Source organism: Giraffa tippelskirchi, chromosome 9 (genome assembly GCF_054371585.1).
Source record: "Giraffa tippelskirchi isolate mGirTip1 chromosome 9, T2T-mGirTip1v1.2.pri, whole genome shotgun sequence".
NCBI classification, from domain to species: domain Eukaryota; kingdom Metazoa; phylum Chordata; class Mammalia; order Artiodactyla; family Giraffidae; genus Giraffa; species Giraffa tippelskirchi.
In genome coordinates this window covers 79,539,213-79,558,675 of record NC_137283.1, presented here as the reverse complement: position 1 = coordinate 79,558,675, position 19,463 = coordinate 79,539,213, and the positions used below count along the sequence as shown (strand labels likewise).

The 19,463-nt window shown below is 35.2% G+C and overlaps 1 protein-coding gene across 1 annotated transcript in view; it reads right to left on the bottom strand.

Moving 5' to 3' along the window:
• The window catches only part of EYS (EGF-like photoreceptor maintenance factor), a 178,283-nt gene extending 160,786 nt beyond the window's left edge, over positions 1-17,497 (bottom strand). Inside the window, 4 exon segments of the mRNA XM_081530870.1 lie at positions 12,217-12,325; positions 16,723-16,901; positions 16,904-17,353; positions 17,356-17,497. Of these exon segments, the coding sequence (XP_081386996.1) occupies positions 12,217-12,325; positions 16,723-16,901; positions 16,904-17,353; positions 17,356-17,497 (880 nt within the window).
• Positions 17,498-19,463: the final 1,966 nt, after the last annotated feature.

Sequence of the window (19,463 nt, the reverse complement as noted above, 5' to 3'; positions counted from 1 at the left end):
AGGCTTGCTCCTTGGGAGAAAAGCTCTGACCACCTTAGAGAGCATATTAAAAATCAGAGACATCACTTTGCCGACAAAGGTCCATCAAGTCAAAGCTATGTGTTTTCCAGTAGTCATTTATGGACGTGAGAGTTGGATCATAAAGAAAGCTGAGCACAAAAGGATTGATGCTTTTGAACTGCAGTGTTGGAGAAGACTCTAAAGAGCCCCTTGGAATGCAAGAAGATCAAACCAGTTAATCCTAAACTAAATCAGTCCTGAATATTCATTAGAAGGATTGATGCTAAAATTGAAGTTCCAATATTTTGACCACCTGATTGGAAGAGCTGACTCATTAGAAAAGTCCCTGATGCTGGGAAAGATTAAAGGCAGGATAGAAGGGGACGATAGAAGAAGAGATGGTTGGATGGTATCACTGACTCAATAGACATGATTTTGCGCCAGCTCTGGGAGATGTTGAAGGGCACAGAAGCCTGGGTTCCTGCAGTCCGTGGGGTTGCAAAGAGTCAAACAGACCTGAGAGACCAAACAACAACAACATGTTTCAGAAGTTTAACTAAATTTATGCTTATTGAGCATTCAAACTCTTTTATTTGTAATCAATTCATACTTGCATTCCTTAACACAAAAAATAAAAAGAAGTCATGATCATCCTGATATCCCATAATTATTAATAATTAACACTCATTAAATGAATAATATATACCACATACTTAGTCAACACACAAATTATCCTGAAACAATTTTCAGTTGAATGGGGAGCTCCTGGATGCATTGTTTGGCTAATCAGTCAAAAAGGAATTTATCTCAATGGAAGGGCACCAAAAAATCCAGTAGGACAAAAACCTTCAGGTCCCTCATCAGGCTGGAGTGGGGTAGCAAAGGAAATTCTTTGTGTTAGCAATTGGATACAGAACCTTTAGTTATTTTAGTATTATATTATTGTGGATTATGCTGTGCTTAGAAGAACATGTCACCATCAATGCTAATAATCATCACAGTGACTAGAGAATTAAGAAAAAGATTCTACACAGTAAGGTTTTGCAATGTGAATAGCAATCGAAATTACATAAAAGCCTTCCTAGTCAACAATGAAGAAAATAATATGCATCATTAAAAGTGTAACTTGTATAACTATTTGCCATAATTTTACCTCTCAGTTGTATGAATACTAAGGCATAGAGTTGATTGTACCTGTAATGTGCCTATTGGCTCAAGTAACATGATTAGTTATCCCCCATACTTAACAAATTACACTTAGGAGAGTAGGGCTAGTTCAATTCTCTCCATGGCAGGGGATTGGAGACAGGGTGGAATGGAATGTTATTAGTTTTCCAGCCTTTAGAATTGAGTTTCAAAATAGGATTAAAGTTCAATTTTAAAAATGAAAAAAATATATATAGATGATTTACCTCCTGCTAGCTCTCCTTTTAATCGACAAAATACTATTCTCATTCTACCCACTGGTAGAGATTTTGAAAATGAGGAAATTGCTTTACCTTGGAAAATTTTCTGCCTCCCTTCTGCTTTAAACCTCTAATGAAATGTTTTTGGTAATTTTCACTAATCAGATTGGTTATCTCTTAGAATGATCCCTGTGGTTATCATGTCCTGAAAAATTATTTTTCCAGTGCAATGTCATGGCTTCCAAAAATTATTAATCTTGTCTGTAGAGATCACAGTATGGCTTCCAAACAAACCTTCTTGAATCCTGAATCTAAAACTATTTTTGCAGCTGTAACTTAATCCTAAACTAAGACTGAGAGCTTATTTTTTGACAATCACTTGTTCCTATATCAAAATCATTTTTGAAAACTTTTGAAAATATGGAATTGACCATAAGAATTTTTATACTTCCATTATTTAATAATAATGCTTATTAGTTTTTTGCAATAAACCTTATGAAGTTATAAAATCAGAGAAATAATTTTATAATAGATAATAGAAATCTTATATAACATTTTCAAACTGAGAAAAACAGAATTACAATGAAGAATGCATTTCATTTAATTTTAGATTGAATTTTTACTTCTTAATTTCATTTTTATAGTGTTTGAAATTATATAGTTTTATCTCATGGCTAATTATTATTTTCATACTCTCACAATATTGAGGTGTCTTAAAAATCAGGTTTTTTTTTTTTCAAAATTCTCACTAGTTTTAAAATAAGATTGTATTTATTTCTTTGCCATTTTGATTTAAAATTGCATTAGATATAGATGATTAAACTGTTCCCAACACGATAGCTATAATTTTCTAAAATATTTAATTCCAAAATTTTCAGTCTGCAGTGAAACTTAAGAGCAGTGAAATTTTGACACAAAGGATAATTCATGTAATGTGTGCGTGCATGCTAACTCACTTCAGTCATGTCTAATTCTTTGCAATCCTACGGACTGTAGCCTACTAGACTCCTCTGTCCAGGGGATTCTTCAGGCAAGAATATTGCAGTGGGTTGCTGTGCCATCCTGCAGGGAATCTTCCCAACCTGGGGATCAAACTTGAGTCTCTTACATCTCCTGCATTGACAGACAGGTTCTTTACCACTAGAACCACCTGGGACACCAATTTATGTAATAAAAATTGATTCATAAGGCTTTGGAAATATAAATTTTATAACTTTTAATATAACTCTTTGGAACACTATAATCTCATTATTACTTCTGATTCATATATCAAATAATATGTTTTAATATGCAAAGAGCAAAAAGATTATACATATATACATAAAAGACTATGCAAAGTCCCTAAAGGCTTTTGGAGAAATTCATTAGGAAAGTATGCATAACTGAAAAGAGAGATGTGTGGATACATAGGTACATAGGTGCATGCATAACACATACATTATAACTACTAAAAGTGTGATACTTTCTGTACATTTTTTGCTAAGACTTTAAGTCACTGAATAATACAATATGTACCCCAAAATATTTCAAAATATTATGGTTATTAGGTCTTCTAAGAGAGTCATCAGGTCATTTTGCCTATAATATTACAAGTTCATGCTCATAGAGTGTCATCATCATCGCACAGTAGCTCAGTCATATCTGGCACTTTGCGACCCCATGAACTGCAGCAGGCCAGGCTTAGCTGTCCTTCACAATCTCCCAGAGCTTGCTCAAACCCATGACCATTGATTCAGTGATTCCATCCAACCATCTCATCCTCTGTCATCCTCTTCTACTCCTGTCTTCAATTGTTTCCAGCATCAGGGTCTTTTCTAACGAGTAGGGCTGCCGTCTATGGGATCGCACAGAGTCGGACACGACTGAAGCAACTTAGCAGCAGCAGGCACTTCCAATAAGGTGGCCAAAGTATTTGAGCTTCAACGTCAGCGTCAGTCCTTCCAATGAACATTCAGGATTGATTTTCTTTATGATTGACTGGTTTGATCTCCTTGCAGTCCAAGGAACTCTCAAGAGTATCTCCAACACCATAATTCAAAATCATCAGTTCTTCGGCACTCATTCTTCATTATGGACCAACTCTCACAGGCATACATGACTACTGGAAAACCCATAACATTGACTAGATGGACCTTAGCCGACAAAGTGATGTCTCTGATTTTGCTGTCTAGGTTTGTCATTTTCTGCCAAAGAGCAAATGTCTTCTAATTTCATGGCTGCATCAGCAGTGATTTTGGAGCCCAAGAAAATAAAGTCTGTCACCATCTCCATTGTTTCCCCATCTCTTTGCCATGATGTGATGGGACCGGATGCCATGATCTTAATTTTTTTTTTTTTTGAATGTTGAGTTTTAAGCCAGCTTTTTCATTCCCTTCTTTCACTTTCATCAAGAGGTTCTTTAGTTGATATACAGCCTTGACAAGCACCTTTTCCAATTTGGCATTAGTCTGTTGTTCCATGTCTGATTCTAACTGTTGCTACTTGACCTGCATACAGATTTCTCAGGAGGCAGGTAAGTGAAAGTGAATGTCATTCACTCATATCTGACTCTTTGCAACCCCGCAGACTATACAGTCCATGGAATTCTCCAGGCCAGAATACTAGAGCGGGTAGCTGTTCCCTTCTCCAGGGGATCATCCCAACTCAGGGATTAAGCCCAGGTCTCCTGAATTACAGGCAGATTCTTTACCAACTGAGCCACCAGGGAAGCCCAAGAATATTGGAGTAGGTAGACTATCCCTTCTCCAGTGGATATTCCCTACCCAGGAATCGAATTGGGGTCTCCTGCATTGCAGGTGGATTCTTTACCAGCTACACTACCAGGAAAGCCCATCTCTTTAATAATTTTCCACAGTTTGTTGTGATTCACACAGTCAAAGGCATTAGTGTAGTCATTGAAGCAGAAGTAGTTTTTTTCTTTTCTTTTCTTTTTTTCTGGAATTCTCTTCCTTTTTCTATGATCAAACGGATGTTGGCAATTTGATCACTGATTCCTCTGCCTTTTCTAAATCTGCACTGAACATCTAGATGTTCTCGCTTCACAAACTGTTGAAGCCTAGCTGAGATAATTTTGAGCATTACTTTGCTAGCAGGTAGGATGCTAGTTTTGTGCACTAGTTTGATCATTTTTTGACATAGCCTTTCATTGTAATTGGAATGAAAACTGACTTTTTCCAGTCCTGTGTCCACTGCTGAGTTTTCCAAATTTGCTGGCATATTGAGTACAGAACTTTCACAGAATCATCTTTTGGGACTTGAAATAGCTCAGCTGGAATCCCATAACCTCCACTAGCTTTATTTATAGTAATGCTTCCCAAGGCCCACTGGACTTCACACTCTAAGATGTCTGGCTCTAGTTGAGTGATCACATCATCATGGTTATGTGGGTCATTAAGATTTTCTTTTCTTTCCTTTTTTTTTATATTTTTCTGCATATTCTTGCCACCTCTTCTTAATATTTTCTGCTTCTGTTAGGTCTATACCATTTCTGTCCTTTATTGAGCCCATCTTTGCATGAAATGTTCCCTTGATATCTCTAACTTTCTTGAAGAGATTCTAGTCTTTCCCATTCTATTGTTTTCCTCTATTTCTTTACAGTGATTATTAAGGAAGGCTTTCTTATCTCTTCTTGCTATTCTTTGTAGCTCTGAATTCAGATAGGTATAGCTTTCTTTTTCTCCTTTGCCTTTCACTTCTCTTCTTTTCCCAGCTATTTGTAAGGTCTCTTCAAACAACCATTTTGCCTTTTGCACTTCTTTTTTTGGGGGATGGTTTGATCACAACCTCCTGTACAATGTTACAAACCTCTGTCAATAGTCTTTCAGGCACTCTTTCTGTCAGATCTAATCCCTTGAACCTCTTTGTCATTCACACGGTAAAATCATAAGATATTTGATTTAGGTTATATCTGAATGGCCTATTGGTTTTCCCTACTTTCTTCAATTTAAGTCTGAATTTTGCAATAAGAGTTCATGATCTGAGTCACAGTCAACTCCCAGTCTTGTTTTTGCTGACTCTGTAGAGTGTCTCTATTTTCGGCTGCAAAGAAAATAATCAATCTGATTTCGGTGTTGACCATCTGATGATGTCCATGTGTAGAGTCTTCTCTTGTATTGTTGGAAGAGGATATTTGTTATGACCAGTGCATTCTCTTGGCAAAACTCTTTTAGCCTTTGCCCTGCTTCATTTTGTACTCCAAGGCCAAATTTGCTTGTTACTCCAGGTATCTCTTGACTTCCTACTTTTGCATGCCAGTCCCATATGATGAAATGGGCATTTTTTTTTTATGTTAGTTCTAGAAGGTCTTGTAGGTCATCATACAAGTGTTCACCTTCAGCATCTTTGCCATTACTGGTTGGGGCATAGATATGGATTACTGTGATATTGAATGGTTTGCCTTGGAAACAGACAGAGATCATTCTGTTGTTTTTGAGATTACACCCAAGTACTGTGTTTCAGGCTCTTTTGTTGACCATGATGGCTACTCCATTTCTTCTAAGGGATTCTTGCCCACGGTAGTAGATACAATGGTCATCTGAATTAAATTCGCCCATTCCAGTCCATTTTAGTTGACTGATTCCTAAAATGTTGATGTCCACTCTTGCCATTTCCTGCTTGATCCCTTCCAATTTACCTTGCTTCATTGACCTAACATTCTAGATTCCTATGCAACATTGTTCTTTACACCATTGGACTTTACTTTCACCACCAGACACTTCCTCAACTGTTTGTTGTTTCTGCTTGGCTCAGCCTCTTCATTCCTTCTGGAGCTATTTCTCAGCTCTTTTCTAGTAGTTTATTGGTCACCTACCAACCTGGGAAATTCACTTCTCAGTGTCATATCTTTTTGCTTTTCATAGTGTTCTTGGGGTTCTCACGGCAAGAATGCTGCAGTGGTTTGACATTCCCTTCTCCAATGGACCATGTTTTGTCAGAACTCTCCACCATGGCCCATCTGTCTTGCATGGCCCTACCTGACATGGCTCATAATTTCACTAATTAAGCTAAGGCTGTGGGACACATTATTTCTGAGATATAAGTTCTCCCAAGTTATCAATCTAATGACCATTTATCCTGTATTATCTGGCTAAATACTATTATTCACATTTGCAGTTAAGTAAACAAATGTGTTTCATATATCTCTACTTTGTATTTTAAATCCAGTCATGGCCTTTTATAGGATACATAAATAGTATTTAATTTACCATGAGGAGAAATTTGAAAGTTAACCAGTGATAACTACATGTCTTTACTCAGTGCATGTAAGCTGGGTCAGTGGAACCTCAAGAAATTATGGATTATGTGTATATGTTTTATAGCAAAGACAAACTGAGGCCAAACATTCCAGTCATGTAGTTTGTAGAGAGTCTATATATCCTTGCTATAGAACTGATCATTTACTACATGATATAAAGGGGTTGGTAAATTACAACTGTGAGCCAAATATGGTCTTCCACTTTTTTGAAAATAAATTTTTATTGGAACATAATAAAATTCATTTATTTACATACTGCTTATGGATGATTTCACCTTGCAATACCAGAGTTGAGTTACTGTGATAATACCACATGTCTCAGAATGTAAAAATATTTTCTATCTTATTCGTTACAGAAAAAAAAAAATTGCAATCTCCAGGTCAAATATACAATGATTTGTTTATTTTACGGTTTTCTGATGTTTATTTCTTATTTTACAGTAACTAATTTAAATGCAGTAATATACATTTTTTCATAAAAATTATGCTTCAAATTTATTTCCCTGTTAATTTGGCAATGAGTTTACCTCTAGATTATGTCACTTTAATAATGCACCACTGAGAATAGTGACAAAACTGACTACATGAAACCAGAAGACACATGTTTACTCAAGAACCATTAGCATCTACTTAAAAGTTAGGGATTATTTTAAAAATCCCCTTACACTGATGAGTTGGGTTCAGATGCAGGAGGTATTCTTATATAACACTCTGAAGCATGAGTTTTCATTTAGATCAAATGATTATGCCAAAATTATTTTCCTTAATTTCTATTACAAGTTTCTCTGTACACACAAAAACTAAAGTGATTGTTATAAATGTTTTGGCTCAGTAAACAGAATAAGTTGGCACACAGTTAAAAGTTACCAGACAATATCCTTAAGTCAGAGATTTCAAATAGGTAATCAGTTCATTTCAATGATAGTTTGATTTTTTCGTTTCATTTTATTGAGTTAAAATAAAGCTTTATATATTTATTCTGTCAAAGGCAAGCAATCTGACAACATTAAGAATGCTCTTGAAAATTCACTAAATATATTTTTAAAAAGTTATGTGTGCTGTGCTACTGTGCTAAAATTATATATTTTGTTAAATTTATCATGAATATACATTGTTTGCTCAAGTTGAGAGAAGGATGGAAAAGATATGTACTTGGAATTTATTGTGGTTCATTCATAATGCACATTTTAAAAGCAAACCAGATATGATGTTCACACAAGTAGAATATAATCTATTGTTGAAAATTTTACAAACAATTGAAAATATTCACAGGTCAATAGACAATTTTTTCTGTAAAGCTGATTAAAAAAAAATAACATAACAAAATGTGCTTTCTCTTGCTGCCATCCATTAGCAATTTGAATTTAAGAAATGTTTAAACTTGTGAAGAATGACTGAAAATAGTACAGTATCTCAGGAAGGTTTTGGCATTTTGGTGAAGAATTTTGTAAGCTTTTGTTGCATCTCATTGAAAATCAGCTACAAGTACTTAATAATAAAAACAAACAATAAGTTAAGCCCAAAGATCAGTTTCTGAAGGTTTTAGTTAATTATTCTTATTTTTAAGACATTAAAATGTATCCCTATCCAATACAATGAAGACACTTAACAAATTCAATGAATTCAAAACTGCTTGAGAGTATAAATGTTATAATTGGTCCTTGTAATAACTAGATCTGTGGAGTGCAACATTTGAAGGAGACTCTATATTTCATAGATTAATTTTGTGTAGTATACAATGGAATTCAATCACAGCAACCTTAGATTTCTCAAACATCCAAAGGAATCATATGTAGAGATCATTTATTTCATGAGGATTCTCTTTGAAAATGTTTGCAAAAAACAACTCTGAAATGAATAAAAATATAGCTCCTATGGAAATACTTTATTGATGTATTTTAGGGGGAAAAAAATGAGACTATTTAACACTACCAGATTTTCATTTGTGATTAACAGGAACCTCAACATGTGCTCAGTGAAAATGTTCTCAATTAAGATGGCATAGTTATCAGAAGAGTCAACTGAAAGTGTTAACAAGTTCAAATTTATTAATCATAAATGCAACTTTTAAGAGGGTATAGGTAGAGTTCCAAAAAATTACAATTGTAAGACCATATTGAAATGATACTCATTCTTCAGGAGAAAAAAAAAAGTATATATAGCTTTTGCTTATATCATTTGTAATATTTCAGATAATCAATTTAAAATATGTTTTAAAATGTGCTTTTAATTTGCAAAGGACAAATTACAATATTTTATTTGGAAACTATCTGATTAAAAATAAATTTTGAATAGAGCTACTTTATATGTCTGTCTACTTAATGAAACCAATCTGCCAGAGAATAAAAAAAAAAAAATTCAAATATATATGGAACTCTTTTAGCTGCCTCTTCTGTCAAAAAATGCCATGTTTTGGAAGATAAATTATATGGTCTTCATACATCTGCAGGACACAGTAAGATGCTAAAAAATATCTGAGCTGAAGCTCATATCCTATCTCAAGGAAATAAATTACCTGAGGGGAAAAGCCCTGAAAACATTTCTTTAAAGACAGTTGTTCTCACTGCCTGCACTGCTACCAACTCCTCCTATTATAGGCAATGACTGATACACCAGATGGTCAGATTGATTATATTATTTGCAGTCAAAGATGGAGAAGCTCTATACAGTCAGCAAAGATAAGACTGGGAGCAGAGTGTTGCTCAGGTCATAAACTCCTTATTGCCAAATTCAAAATTAAATTGAAGAAAGTAGGGAAAACCAGAAGGCCATTCAGATATGGCCTAAATCAAATCCCATAAGATTATACAGTGGAAGTGACAAATAGATTCAAGGGATTAGACCTAATAGAGTGCCTGAAGAACTATGCACTGAGGTTCCTGACATTGTACAGGAAGCAGTGATAAAGACCATCCTCAAGAAAAAGAAATGCAAAAGGAAAAACTGTTGTCTGAGGAGGCCTTGCAGATAACTGAGAAAAGAAGAGAAGTTAAAGGCAAAGGAGATAAGGAAAGATATACCTATCTGAATGCAGAGTTCCAAAGAATAGCAAGGAGAGATAAGGAAGCCTTCCTCAGTGATCAAAGGAAAGAAACAGAGGAAAAGAATAATATGGGAAAGACTAGAGATCTCTTCAAGAAAATTAGAGATATCAAGGGAATATTTCATGCAAAAATGGGCAAAATAAAGAACAGAAATTATATGGACCTAACATAAGCAGAAGATATTAGGACGAGGTGGCAAAAATACACAAAAGAACTATACAAGAAAGATATTAATGACCAAGAAAACCATGAAAGTGTGATCACTCACCTAGAGCCAGACATCCTGGAATGCGAAGTCAATTGGGCCTTAGGAAGCATTACTACGAACAAAGCTAGTGTAGATGATGGAATTCCAGTTGAGCTATTTCAAATCCTAAAAGATGATGCTGTGAAAGTGCTGCACTCAATATGCCAACAAATTTGGAAAACTCAGCAGTGGCCACAGGACTGGAAAATGTCAGTTTTCATTCCAATCCCAAAGAAAGACACGCCAAAGCATGTTTAAACTACTGTACAATTGCACTCATCTTGCATGCTAGCAAAGTAATGCTCAAAATTATCCAAGCCAGACTTCAACAGTACGTGAACCATGAATTTCAAGATGTCCAAGCTGGATTTAAAAAAGGCAGAACCAGAGATCCAATTGCCAACATCTGTCGGATCATTGAAAAAACAAGAGAGTTCCAGAAAAGCATCTACTTCTGCTTTATTATCTACGCCAAAGCCTTTGACTATGTGGATCACAACAAACTGTGGAAAATTCTTCAAGAAATGGAGTACCAGACCACCATAACTGCCTCCTGAGAAATCTGTATGCAAGTCAAGAAGTAAGAGTTAGAACTTCATATGGAACAACAAACTGGTTCCAAATCTGGAAAGGAGTATATCAAGGTTGTATACTGTCACCCAGATTATTTAACTTACATGCAGAGTACATGTGAAATGCCAGGCTGGATGAAGTACAAGCAGGATTAAAGATTGCCAGGAGAAATACCAGTAACCTCAGATAAGCAGATGACACCACCTTTATGGCAGAAAGTGAAGAAGAATTAAAGAGCCTCTTGATGAAAATGAAGGAAGACAGTGAAAAATTTGGCAAAGTCAACACTCAGAAAACTAAGATCATGACATTCAGTCCCATCACTTTATGACAGATAGATGGGAAAACAACTGAAACAGTGACAGACTATTTTTTGGGCTCCAAAATCACTGCAGTTGGTGACTATAGCCATGAAATTAAAAGGTGCTTACTCCTTGGAAGCAAAGCTATGACCAACCTAGACAGCGTATTAAAAAGCAGAGATATTACTTTGCCAGCAAAGGTCCATCTAGTCAAAGCTCTGCTTTTTCCAGTAGTCATGTACAGGTGTGAGAGTTGGGCTAAAAAGAAAGCTGAGTGCTGAATAATTGGTGCTTTTGAATTGTGGTGTTGCAGAAGACTCTTGAGAGTCCTTTGGACTGCAAGGAGATCCAACCAGTCAATCCTAACAGAATTCAGTCCTGAATATTCATTGGAAGAACTCATGCTGAAGTTGATTTTCGATACTCTGGCCATCTGCTGTGAACTGTCTCATTGGAAAAGATCCTGATACTGGGAAAGATTGAAGACAGGAGGAGAATGGGACGACAGAGGAGGAGATGATTGTATGGTATCACCGACTTGATGGACATGAGTTTGATTAAGCTCCAGGAGTTGGTGTTGGATAAGGAAGCCTGGAGTGCTGCAGTCCATGGTGTCATAAAGAGTCGGACACAACTGAGCAACTGAACTGAACTAAACTGATACACCCTACTAAACTTTCAGATCTATCTGAATTATGTTAGGTGGAAAGATGTGTAAGAGAAACATTTGAAGCTATCACTTTTGACAGTTTGAGAAACACATAACTTTTGCTTTTACCAGGAAATGATTATTTAAGTGTCTACGTGTGACAGGAGACACCATTGCCCAAAATAATTTTTAAATATACTGAAGGTCAGCTATATTTCCCAGAATATGAAAACTGTAGGAGAGTTCAAAGATGAGATAGGAACACAATTTCATTGTTAAATATTTAATGAAAAGTTTAAAAAAAGTACTATTGGTTTCAACAATGATTTTATTTCACATCTTTAAATTCATTCGAGAAGGAATAAACTTTTTTTACTCTTTATGAAAGGGAATTTGCCAGCAATGACTTGTTACATAAGGAAAAACATTAGATACAATTTTGTAAATATGTGCAAAATATACACTATTTCTAAACGAATGTTTGCATCTAAGAACAAATTATATTTTATCATGATAATAAGACATTTAACTTGTTTCCAGATTATGAAACGTATAGCAGAATAATGATTTAATTGTTAACCAAACTGATCTCTTAATTTTATCCCTAAAAGTCTGAGCATATAATCACTAAGCTTGTATTTGCCAGTAATAATTGAAACATTTCAAGTTTAAGTTGAAATACATGACAAAATTAAAACTGATTTTGTATGTATGTTTATATACATTCATGTGTATTTTTACCTGAAAATGATTTCTCACATTCACAAGTGAAACTATTTGCAGTAATATTTCTACAGTTCCCATGGAAACAGATATGTCATTGACATTGGCCAATTATTTCAAACAAGTTATGGTTAAAAAGATAAAATCAATGCTTCAACTAGATTAAAATATTTACATTGTATTCATAGATTGTATTCATTGGTCACAGATTTTTCCTAAATTCTTTAATTATTAATATCCTAAAATTTTCAAAAAATGTAATTTTAATTTAGAAATAGTGCCTCATGAAGATGGATTTAAGTAGAAACAAAATTGATTTCAGTAGATTTAATATCAGTTTTTCCATCTTCTTACCACATGACAGGGCTTCCCAAGTGACACTAGTAGTAAAGAACCCACCTGCCAATGCAAGAGACATAAAAGCCTCAGGTTCAATCCCCGGGTTGGGAAGATCACCTGGAGGAGGACATGGCAATCCACTCCAGTATTCTTGCCTGGAGAATCCCATGGATGGAGGAGCCTGGTGGGCTACAGTCCATGGGGTTGCAAAGAGTTGGATATGACTGATGTGACTTAGCACACACCAGATGACATATTATCTTCTGAGGTGCCTCAAGTGGTAAAGAATGCATCTGCCAAAGCAGGAGATGTAGTCAGGAGACACAGAGTTAGATCCCCTGGAGGAGGAAATGGCAACCCACTCTAATATTCTTGCCTGGGAAATCCTATGGACAGAGGAGCCTGGTAAGCTACACTCCATGGCATCACAAACAGCTGGACACAACTGAGTATATACACACACACACGACACAATATTAAAAATACTTTTATGATTGTGGGTATTTGGGCTTTAGCTAATTTTTGTGATAATTTGAATGTGTTAATTATAATTTGAGAGTAGATAACTACATGTAAGTCCCAGTTCCTCAACATACACTGGTAACATTGCAGTGGTAATATACAAAGTGACATATTCAAATGTTTGCTCTGTTTTAGCCCTAACATGTAGTGAAGGTAATGATTCAAACAAGGAAAATACAAAGGTATTATACTATTTGAAGAAAAACCAGAGAATGAAGTTTCAGTCAAGCAAGAAAAAATAAGTGTTAGCTTTCTGCTCCACAGCATTGCACTTCAAGATGCTATGTCAAAAATAATATATTTTATACTTAAAATTTTGTTCTAAGAGGATGGATCTCAGATTGATGATTCCCACAGTAAAATCAAATCAATGAAATAAAGCCTAATCTAAAATTCTTTGGAAAAAATAGAAAAGACTGCTTGGATTCTCAGAAGCTATGCACAAACTTTTAAATTTTACATTTTCTTGCTGCTATACTATTTTCCAAATTCCACTTGTACAAGCTATGTTTTCCTATATCAAAAACCAAAACATTGCATAGCATATACTTCAGTGCAATTAATCATCTCATAATATCCTTCATAGAGGAATGTGCCCACAAAATTCCAGGGCCTAACAAAATTCCAGTTCCTACAAAACTATTTCACATATATTGGCAATAGCCCTGTCACCCAATATAATGAAATTTTAATTTAATTTGTGAGAACGTTTTGCCAGTTGTTGCTTTTCAGATTCCTCATAGACTGACATTCCTCTTCACTAACGCAGAACTCCTCATCCTTATATGATTGTGTGCCAACATACTCCCATACATAAAAGCTAAAGTAATAGTAATATATTCAACAGGTTATGTTCTGTTTCAGTCCGTGTGAGGGTAATGGGCTAAGTTGTGACTCCCCCACAACGTTCTTATCTTGAAATCCTAGTCCTTAGAACTGAATAGTGTGACTTCCCTGGAGACAGTGTCTTTAGAGAGAGTAGAGATTAAATGAAGTGACTAGTTTCAGTTCAGTTCAGTCACTCAATCATGTCCAATTCTTTGTGACACCATGGACTGCAGCACGCCAGGCCTCCCTGTCCATCACCAACTCCCGGAGTTTACTCAAACTCATGTCCATTGAGTCGGTGATGCCATCAAACCATCTCCCCCTCCATCATTCCCTTCTCCTCCCGCCTTCAATCTTTCCCAGCATCAGGGTCTTTTCCAATGAGTCAACTCTTCACATGAGGTGGCCAAAGTATTGGAGTTTCAGCTTCAGCATCAGTCCTTCCAATGAACACCCAGGACTGATCTCCTTTAGGATGGACTAGTTGAATCTCCTTGCAGTCCAAGGCACTCTCAAGAGTCTTCTCCAACACCACAGTTCAAAAGCATCAATTCTTTGGTGCTCAGTTTTCTTTATAGTCCAACTTTCACATCCATACATGATCACTGGAAAAACCATAGCCTTGACCAAACGGACCTTTGTTAGTAGTGATGTGTCTGTTTTTTCATATGCTGTCTAGATTAGTCATAACTTTCCTTCCAAGGAGCAAGTCACTAGTTTAGGTCCTAATCAACAATGACTGACGTCCTTATAAGAAGAGGATGCCCAGACACCACAGAGGAAAGGAAGTTGGAGACACAGGGAGGCTGCTGACAATACACTAAAGAGAGGCCTCAGAGAAACCAGTCCTCTTGACACCTTGACTGGGACCACTTAGCCTCTAGAACTTTGAGAAAATAAACTTCTATTGTTGAAGCCCCTCACACTGTGGTTCTTTGTTATGGTAGTGCTAACAAAAAGGTACAGTAAATATTCTCAATTCCTTTCTATTCTCAGGAAGATACAGAGTATTTCTAATATTCTAATATTTTGGTATCTTCTGAGACTTCAAATTGAAGTAATTGTTTATAACTAGAATATAATAATGATATATGCTCAGTGTTTAAAAAATAATATTAGGCATTTTGCATGTTTAAAATTTAGTCATTCATATTATCTACTGGTATGTTACTAACAAATGAATAAACATTGGGAAATAATTCAATGCAATCATGGTAAAAGTGTGAAATAATATCCCATGATATATGATTACATCTGTGCCAGTTAATATTATAATAGATGGTAGAGATTTTCTGGCCAAATATTCTCTAAAATTCTTTGGACAGGCTAAAATGTATGCTTTGAAAGCTTTCAATTAAATTGCATTTTCATTCACCCTAAATCAGAAACTTGAGTGCTTTTTTTCTTTCCTTCTTCTTCATTTTTCTTTTCTTTTTTTCTTTTTTTTTTGCTTACCTATCTTAATTTTAATTATCTGCTACACTTTGAGTCGGGGTACCTTATATCTTTTATCACCACTGCCAGTAGAGTCAAATGGGAATTCAATCCCAGTTATACAGAGAGAATGTCCAGTGGATATTTCTGGAATTATGCTCTAAAATAGCTTCAGAACTTCTTCCCCAATGAGTCTAAAATTACTTTTTGAATCATTGGCTTAAGTGAATTTTGAAGCCTAAAGACTTTTTCCATTACATTTTATGGTACAGTCCCCTCAAATCTGGCTGAAATGGAGTCTTCCTAGGCATACAGAAGAACCTGGTTGAAGCCCCTCAAGCTTGCCTAGCAAAATTGCAGTAATAGCCCTGAGTCTAGCCTGCTCCAGCTACATCTGCTGCTCACCTGCATTCCCTGCTCCTGACCAAAATGTACTATGAGTCTGTTACATATTTTCTCATCCTGTCATTGCCAACTATGTCAGGTGTTTTAGTTTCCCTTTGTTAGATCCTTTCTCACCCAAGACCTTTGTTAACTCTACATGCTGGGTATCTGAAACTGTCATGGAAAGAAATTATTTCACACAGTCCTAAACATCAAATGTTCCCTATATTTTTTCAAGGTTTCTCTTCACTTTCCTTTGATGATTCAAATTCCTTAGTAAACTTTCAAGTAGGAATAGTCTATTTCCCTTAAATTCTCATATCAGCCTCAGGTAGCCTAAGGTTACACTGTTTTTAAGTTGCCCTTCTTGCTTCATCCACTGACCAAATATCTTCCTTTGCAAGCTTTCCTCATCATTGCCTCTCATTTAGCTTATGAAAGCCATTTAACATTTTTTTAAAGTTAATAATTATATCAACCTCTCCCCCTCCTTGTTATTTTGATCTATCAATCACTTTGTAGAGTGCCATCCCAACACTATAGAGAACACTGCTTTGTGTTCACAATTATTTCTTCTTCTCTAACTCTCCCAAGCAGCTTCAATACTTTCCCCCCAACAAGGTAGTTTTTTATCATCCTCAACTCAGCAATACCCTTGATTCTACACTATCATCCAGAATTGCTTTCCCCAAATACCATAACCTTGGGAATTTCATTGAAAAACTAAAACATGTTATTCTGATAAATTTTAATGAAATATTAAGAGTGAATTTGGAGAATGATGCAAAAATGGATGTTAAAGTATAAAACACATGTTTTAAAGAAATCTTCTTTAAATAGGCATATATTTTAGAGAATACTTCATAGGATTTTTATATTCTTGGAATTTGAATTTAGCCTATTCTAAAAAATTTACCAGATTCTTAAAAATGTAGCCCATTAGTTGGTAAGTAGCCATGTATGAATTCAGTCTATTTTACTATTTTAATAGAGTGATGTTATTTTAAAAAAAATAATCTTATCTGTAAATGGTGGGTGACAGATACATTCATATCCTTGCTTATTCCATTTTTCTGTTGTGTTAATGTCACTGCCATTATTTTCACATTATTTACAAGAACATTCATCCGGCTCCTAGAAGTATTTCCCAGAGAATGGAGGCTGGCAATGACAGCTGTACGTCTTGCTCCAAACCCTGTAAGACATCGACCATGCCCAGAGCAAAGCTCTGAACTTGAATTCTCCTGGCAGAATTGCTCTTTCACCATCACATTGAGGCCAAGGCCCAGTTGACAAAGTGATGAACCACTTGCCATTATTGTGATAAAATAGTGTGTTCTAACGCTCAGCCACTAACAATTAACAGTGTGCATTACTTTTAGTTTGCAACAAAACTAAATCTGATCTTCAGATTTAGTCAACCAAAACTGATCTTCAGTTGTGGTATTTTGCAGACCGTCAATGAGTGATGCTTCAGAAATATTCATTATTTCTGGATATTGAAGAGATGGTTCAGAAGAAATTACAAGGATATCTCCTATTTGAATTTGCAAAGGGCAAATCTTAGAAACAACTTGATTGCCAGAATTATTCATTTTAATATTTACATCTCCAAGCCAGTGATCTCCATAGAAGCTCAGGCAGATTCTTCTTTTAGTGTCCAGTTTACCACACACATTGAGGGCTGTGTATGCCATTCTTTCACCAAATGACGTTTGCATGTTGTTTCTCCATGCGTAAACATGCTGCAAAGAATCACCAGGCTCACAAGCGTAATTAATTTGCTAGTCATTCTGAAAATTGTGCCTTGCAATCTATCATAAAGTGTAATAAAGAATTGTTGCAAAACATGCTTTCAATGTTGCTGGAAATTTCTAAGCAGAGATTTGATTCAGGGATTCCTAGGAACTGGCTTCTTTTTGTAGTCCCAAAGTGCAAGCAGATTTGATGACTGGATTTTGATCAAGAACAGTAGAGCTCAACTATTTAAAATACCCTTTACAACAGTTTAAAAAAAATGTTAATGAAGTTTTCTTAACTTAATGATATAGAAAATTCTTTCTTGCTTTCTGAAAAGACTGTGTCATCAGCAATTAGACACCTTCTTTGTGAAACTAGGCCAGGAAAACTGTGATCAAGATACATTGTATCTCTTCCTGCCCTATATACTCACCTGCTTCTGAAAAGTGTTGGTCTCATTAGACAATTAAACCAGCAACTTACTGCAGCCTTTTATACCAAGTTTCAACATAACTGAAACACACTAGTCAAGATCCTTCTTTTATGGGTGGTTTATTTATTTATTTATTTTTCCAGATACAAGTATCCCTCTCTGATTAGTTTTAGAAAAACTTCTTTTAAAAACACCTAAAGTAAAAATGGTTCAAGTATACTATTTATGTAATATTTTTTCACAAACATCAGGCTTAAGGCATTTGTTGGTGACCAATCATGTCCTTGTAATCCAGGAGGATGGAGCGTCCACATTTGTACAATACTCATGGAAAATTCTGTTCTACAAATGGCTAAACTCAGAATGAGTCTTCATCCAACTTCTGCAGAAATGATGGGAGAGTAGTAGGCAAAGAGAAAAGGATGTATAAAACGGTGCAATGAAGGGATGATGCATAGAAATGGTGTGGCAGTAACATTCTGTTTCACTGCTCAGCTTCACCATTCACTTCCACTGATGAGGAAGGAGTCGGTGGTCAGGTCTGTTGTAAGGCACCGTTACTGTCAGAGGTCAAGAAACCAAACAGGAATTTTGAGATTTAATATATAAGGTTATTTAAAAAAATAGTAACTAACATTTATTGAGGGTTTTCTCTGTGCAAATCACTCTACTACTTAAGAAACAGTTGTAGTCCATTCTCATAACAAAATTCAAATTCTCAAAAGATAAATGGTTTAATATAAATAATCTTTGGATCTATGTTATCTATTTTCTCTATTTCTTAGACCATATGGATTTCCATTCCCTCCATTATGATATAAATAAGAACATATTTAAAAGGTTAATTTAAATAAATTAATATAGTAGTATTGAATTAACAAGATAGAGTTAAAGACTGAATTAGATTATGTAAATATATAGAAGTAATTCAATAAATGGTAGTTTTATTATCGTCCAATTTTACTTAGTAATCAACATCCACATTTATGAGATTCAGAATACCAGCATTCTCTAGTATATAGAAACAATATTTTTTAAATATTGTTAAAACAAATGATTTTATGCCATCATGCTTTTAATTTTTAGTTTATATCAAATATTTATAGTAAATCTAATATATTGATGAGTATCGTAGGTCATGTAGAAATTAAATCTGAGTTATAAATTGTTGTTGCTATTGTTTAGTCACTAAGGCATAATTGACTCTTTTGTGACTCTATGGACTGTAGCCTCACCACGCTCCTCTGTCTGTGGGATTTCCGAGGCAAAAATATTGGATTGGATTGCCATTTTCTTCTCCAGGGGCTCTTCCCAACCCAGGGATCGAACCCATATCTCCTGCCTTGGCAGGTAGATTATTTACCACTGAGTCACCTGGGAAGCCCCAAGTTATAAACTACCACTTTGTAAATTCAATTTTATATATTATAAACCTATAAGGTAAAATTTATGTAATATACTATTGCTACCTTAAAATTTATGTGGAGTGCTAAATTATAACTTAGAACTAAAATTTATGTGTAATCATGTTCATTTAAAATATGTTAAATATAACTTCTGCATTTCAATAAATAATATCGCTAAG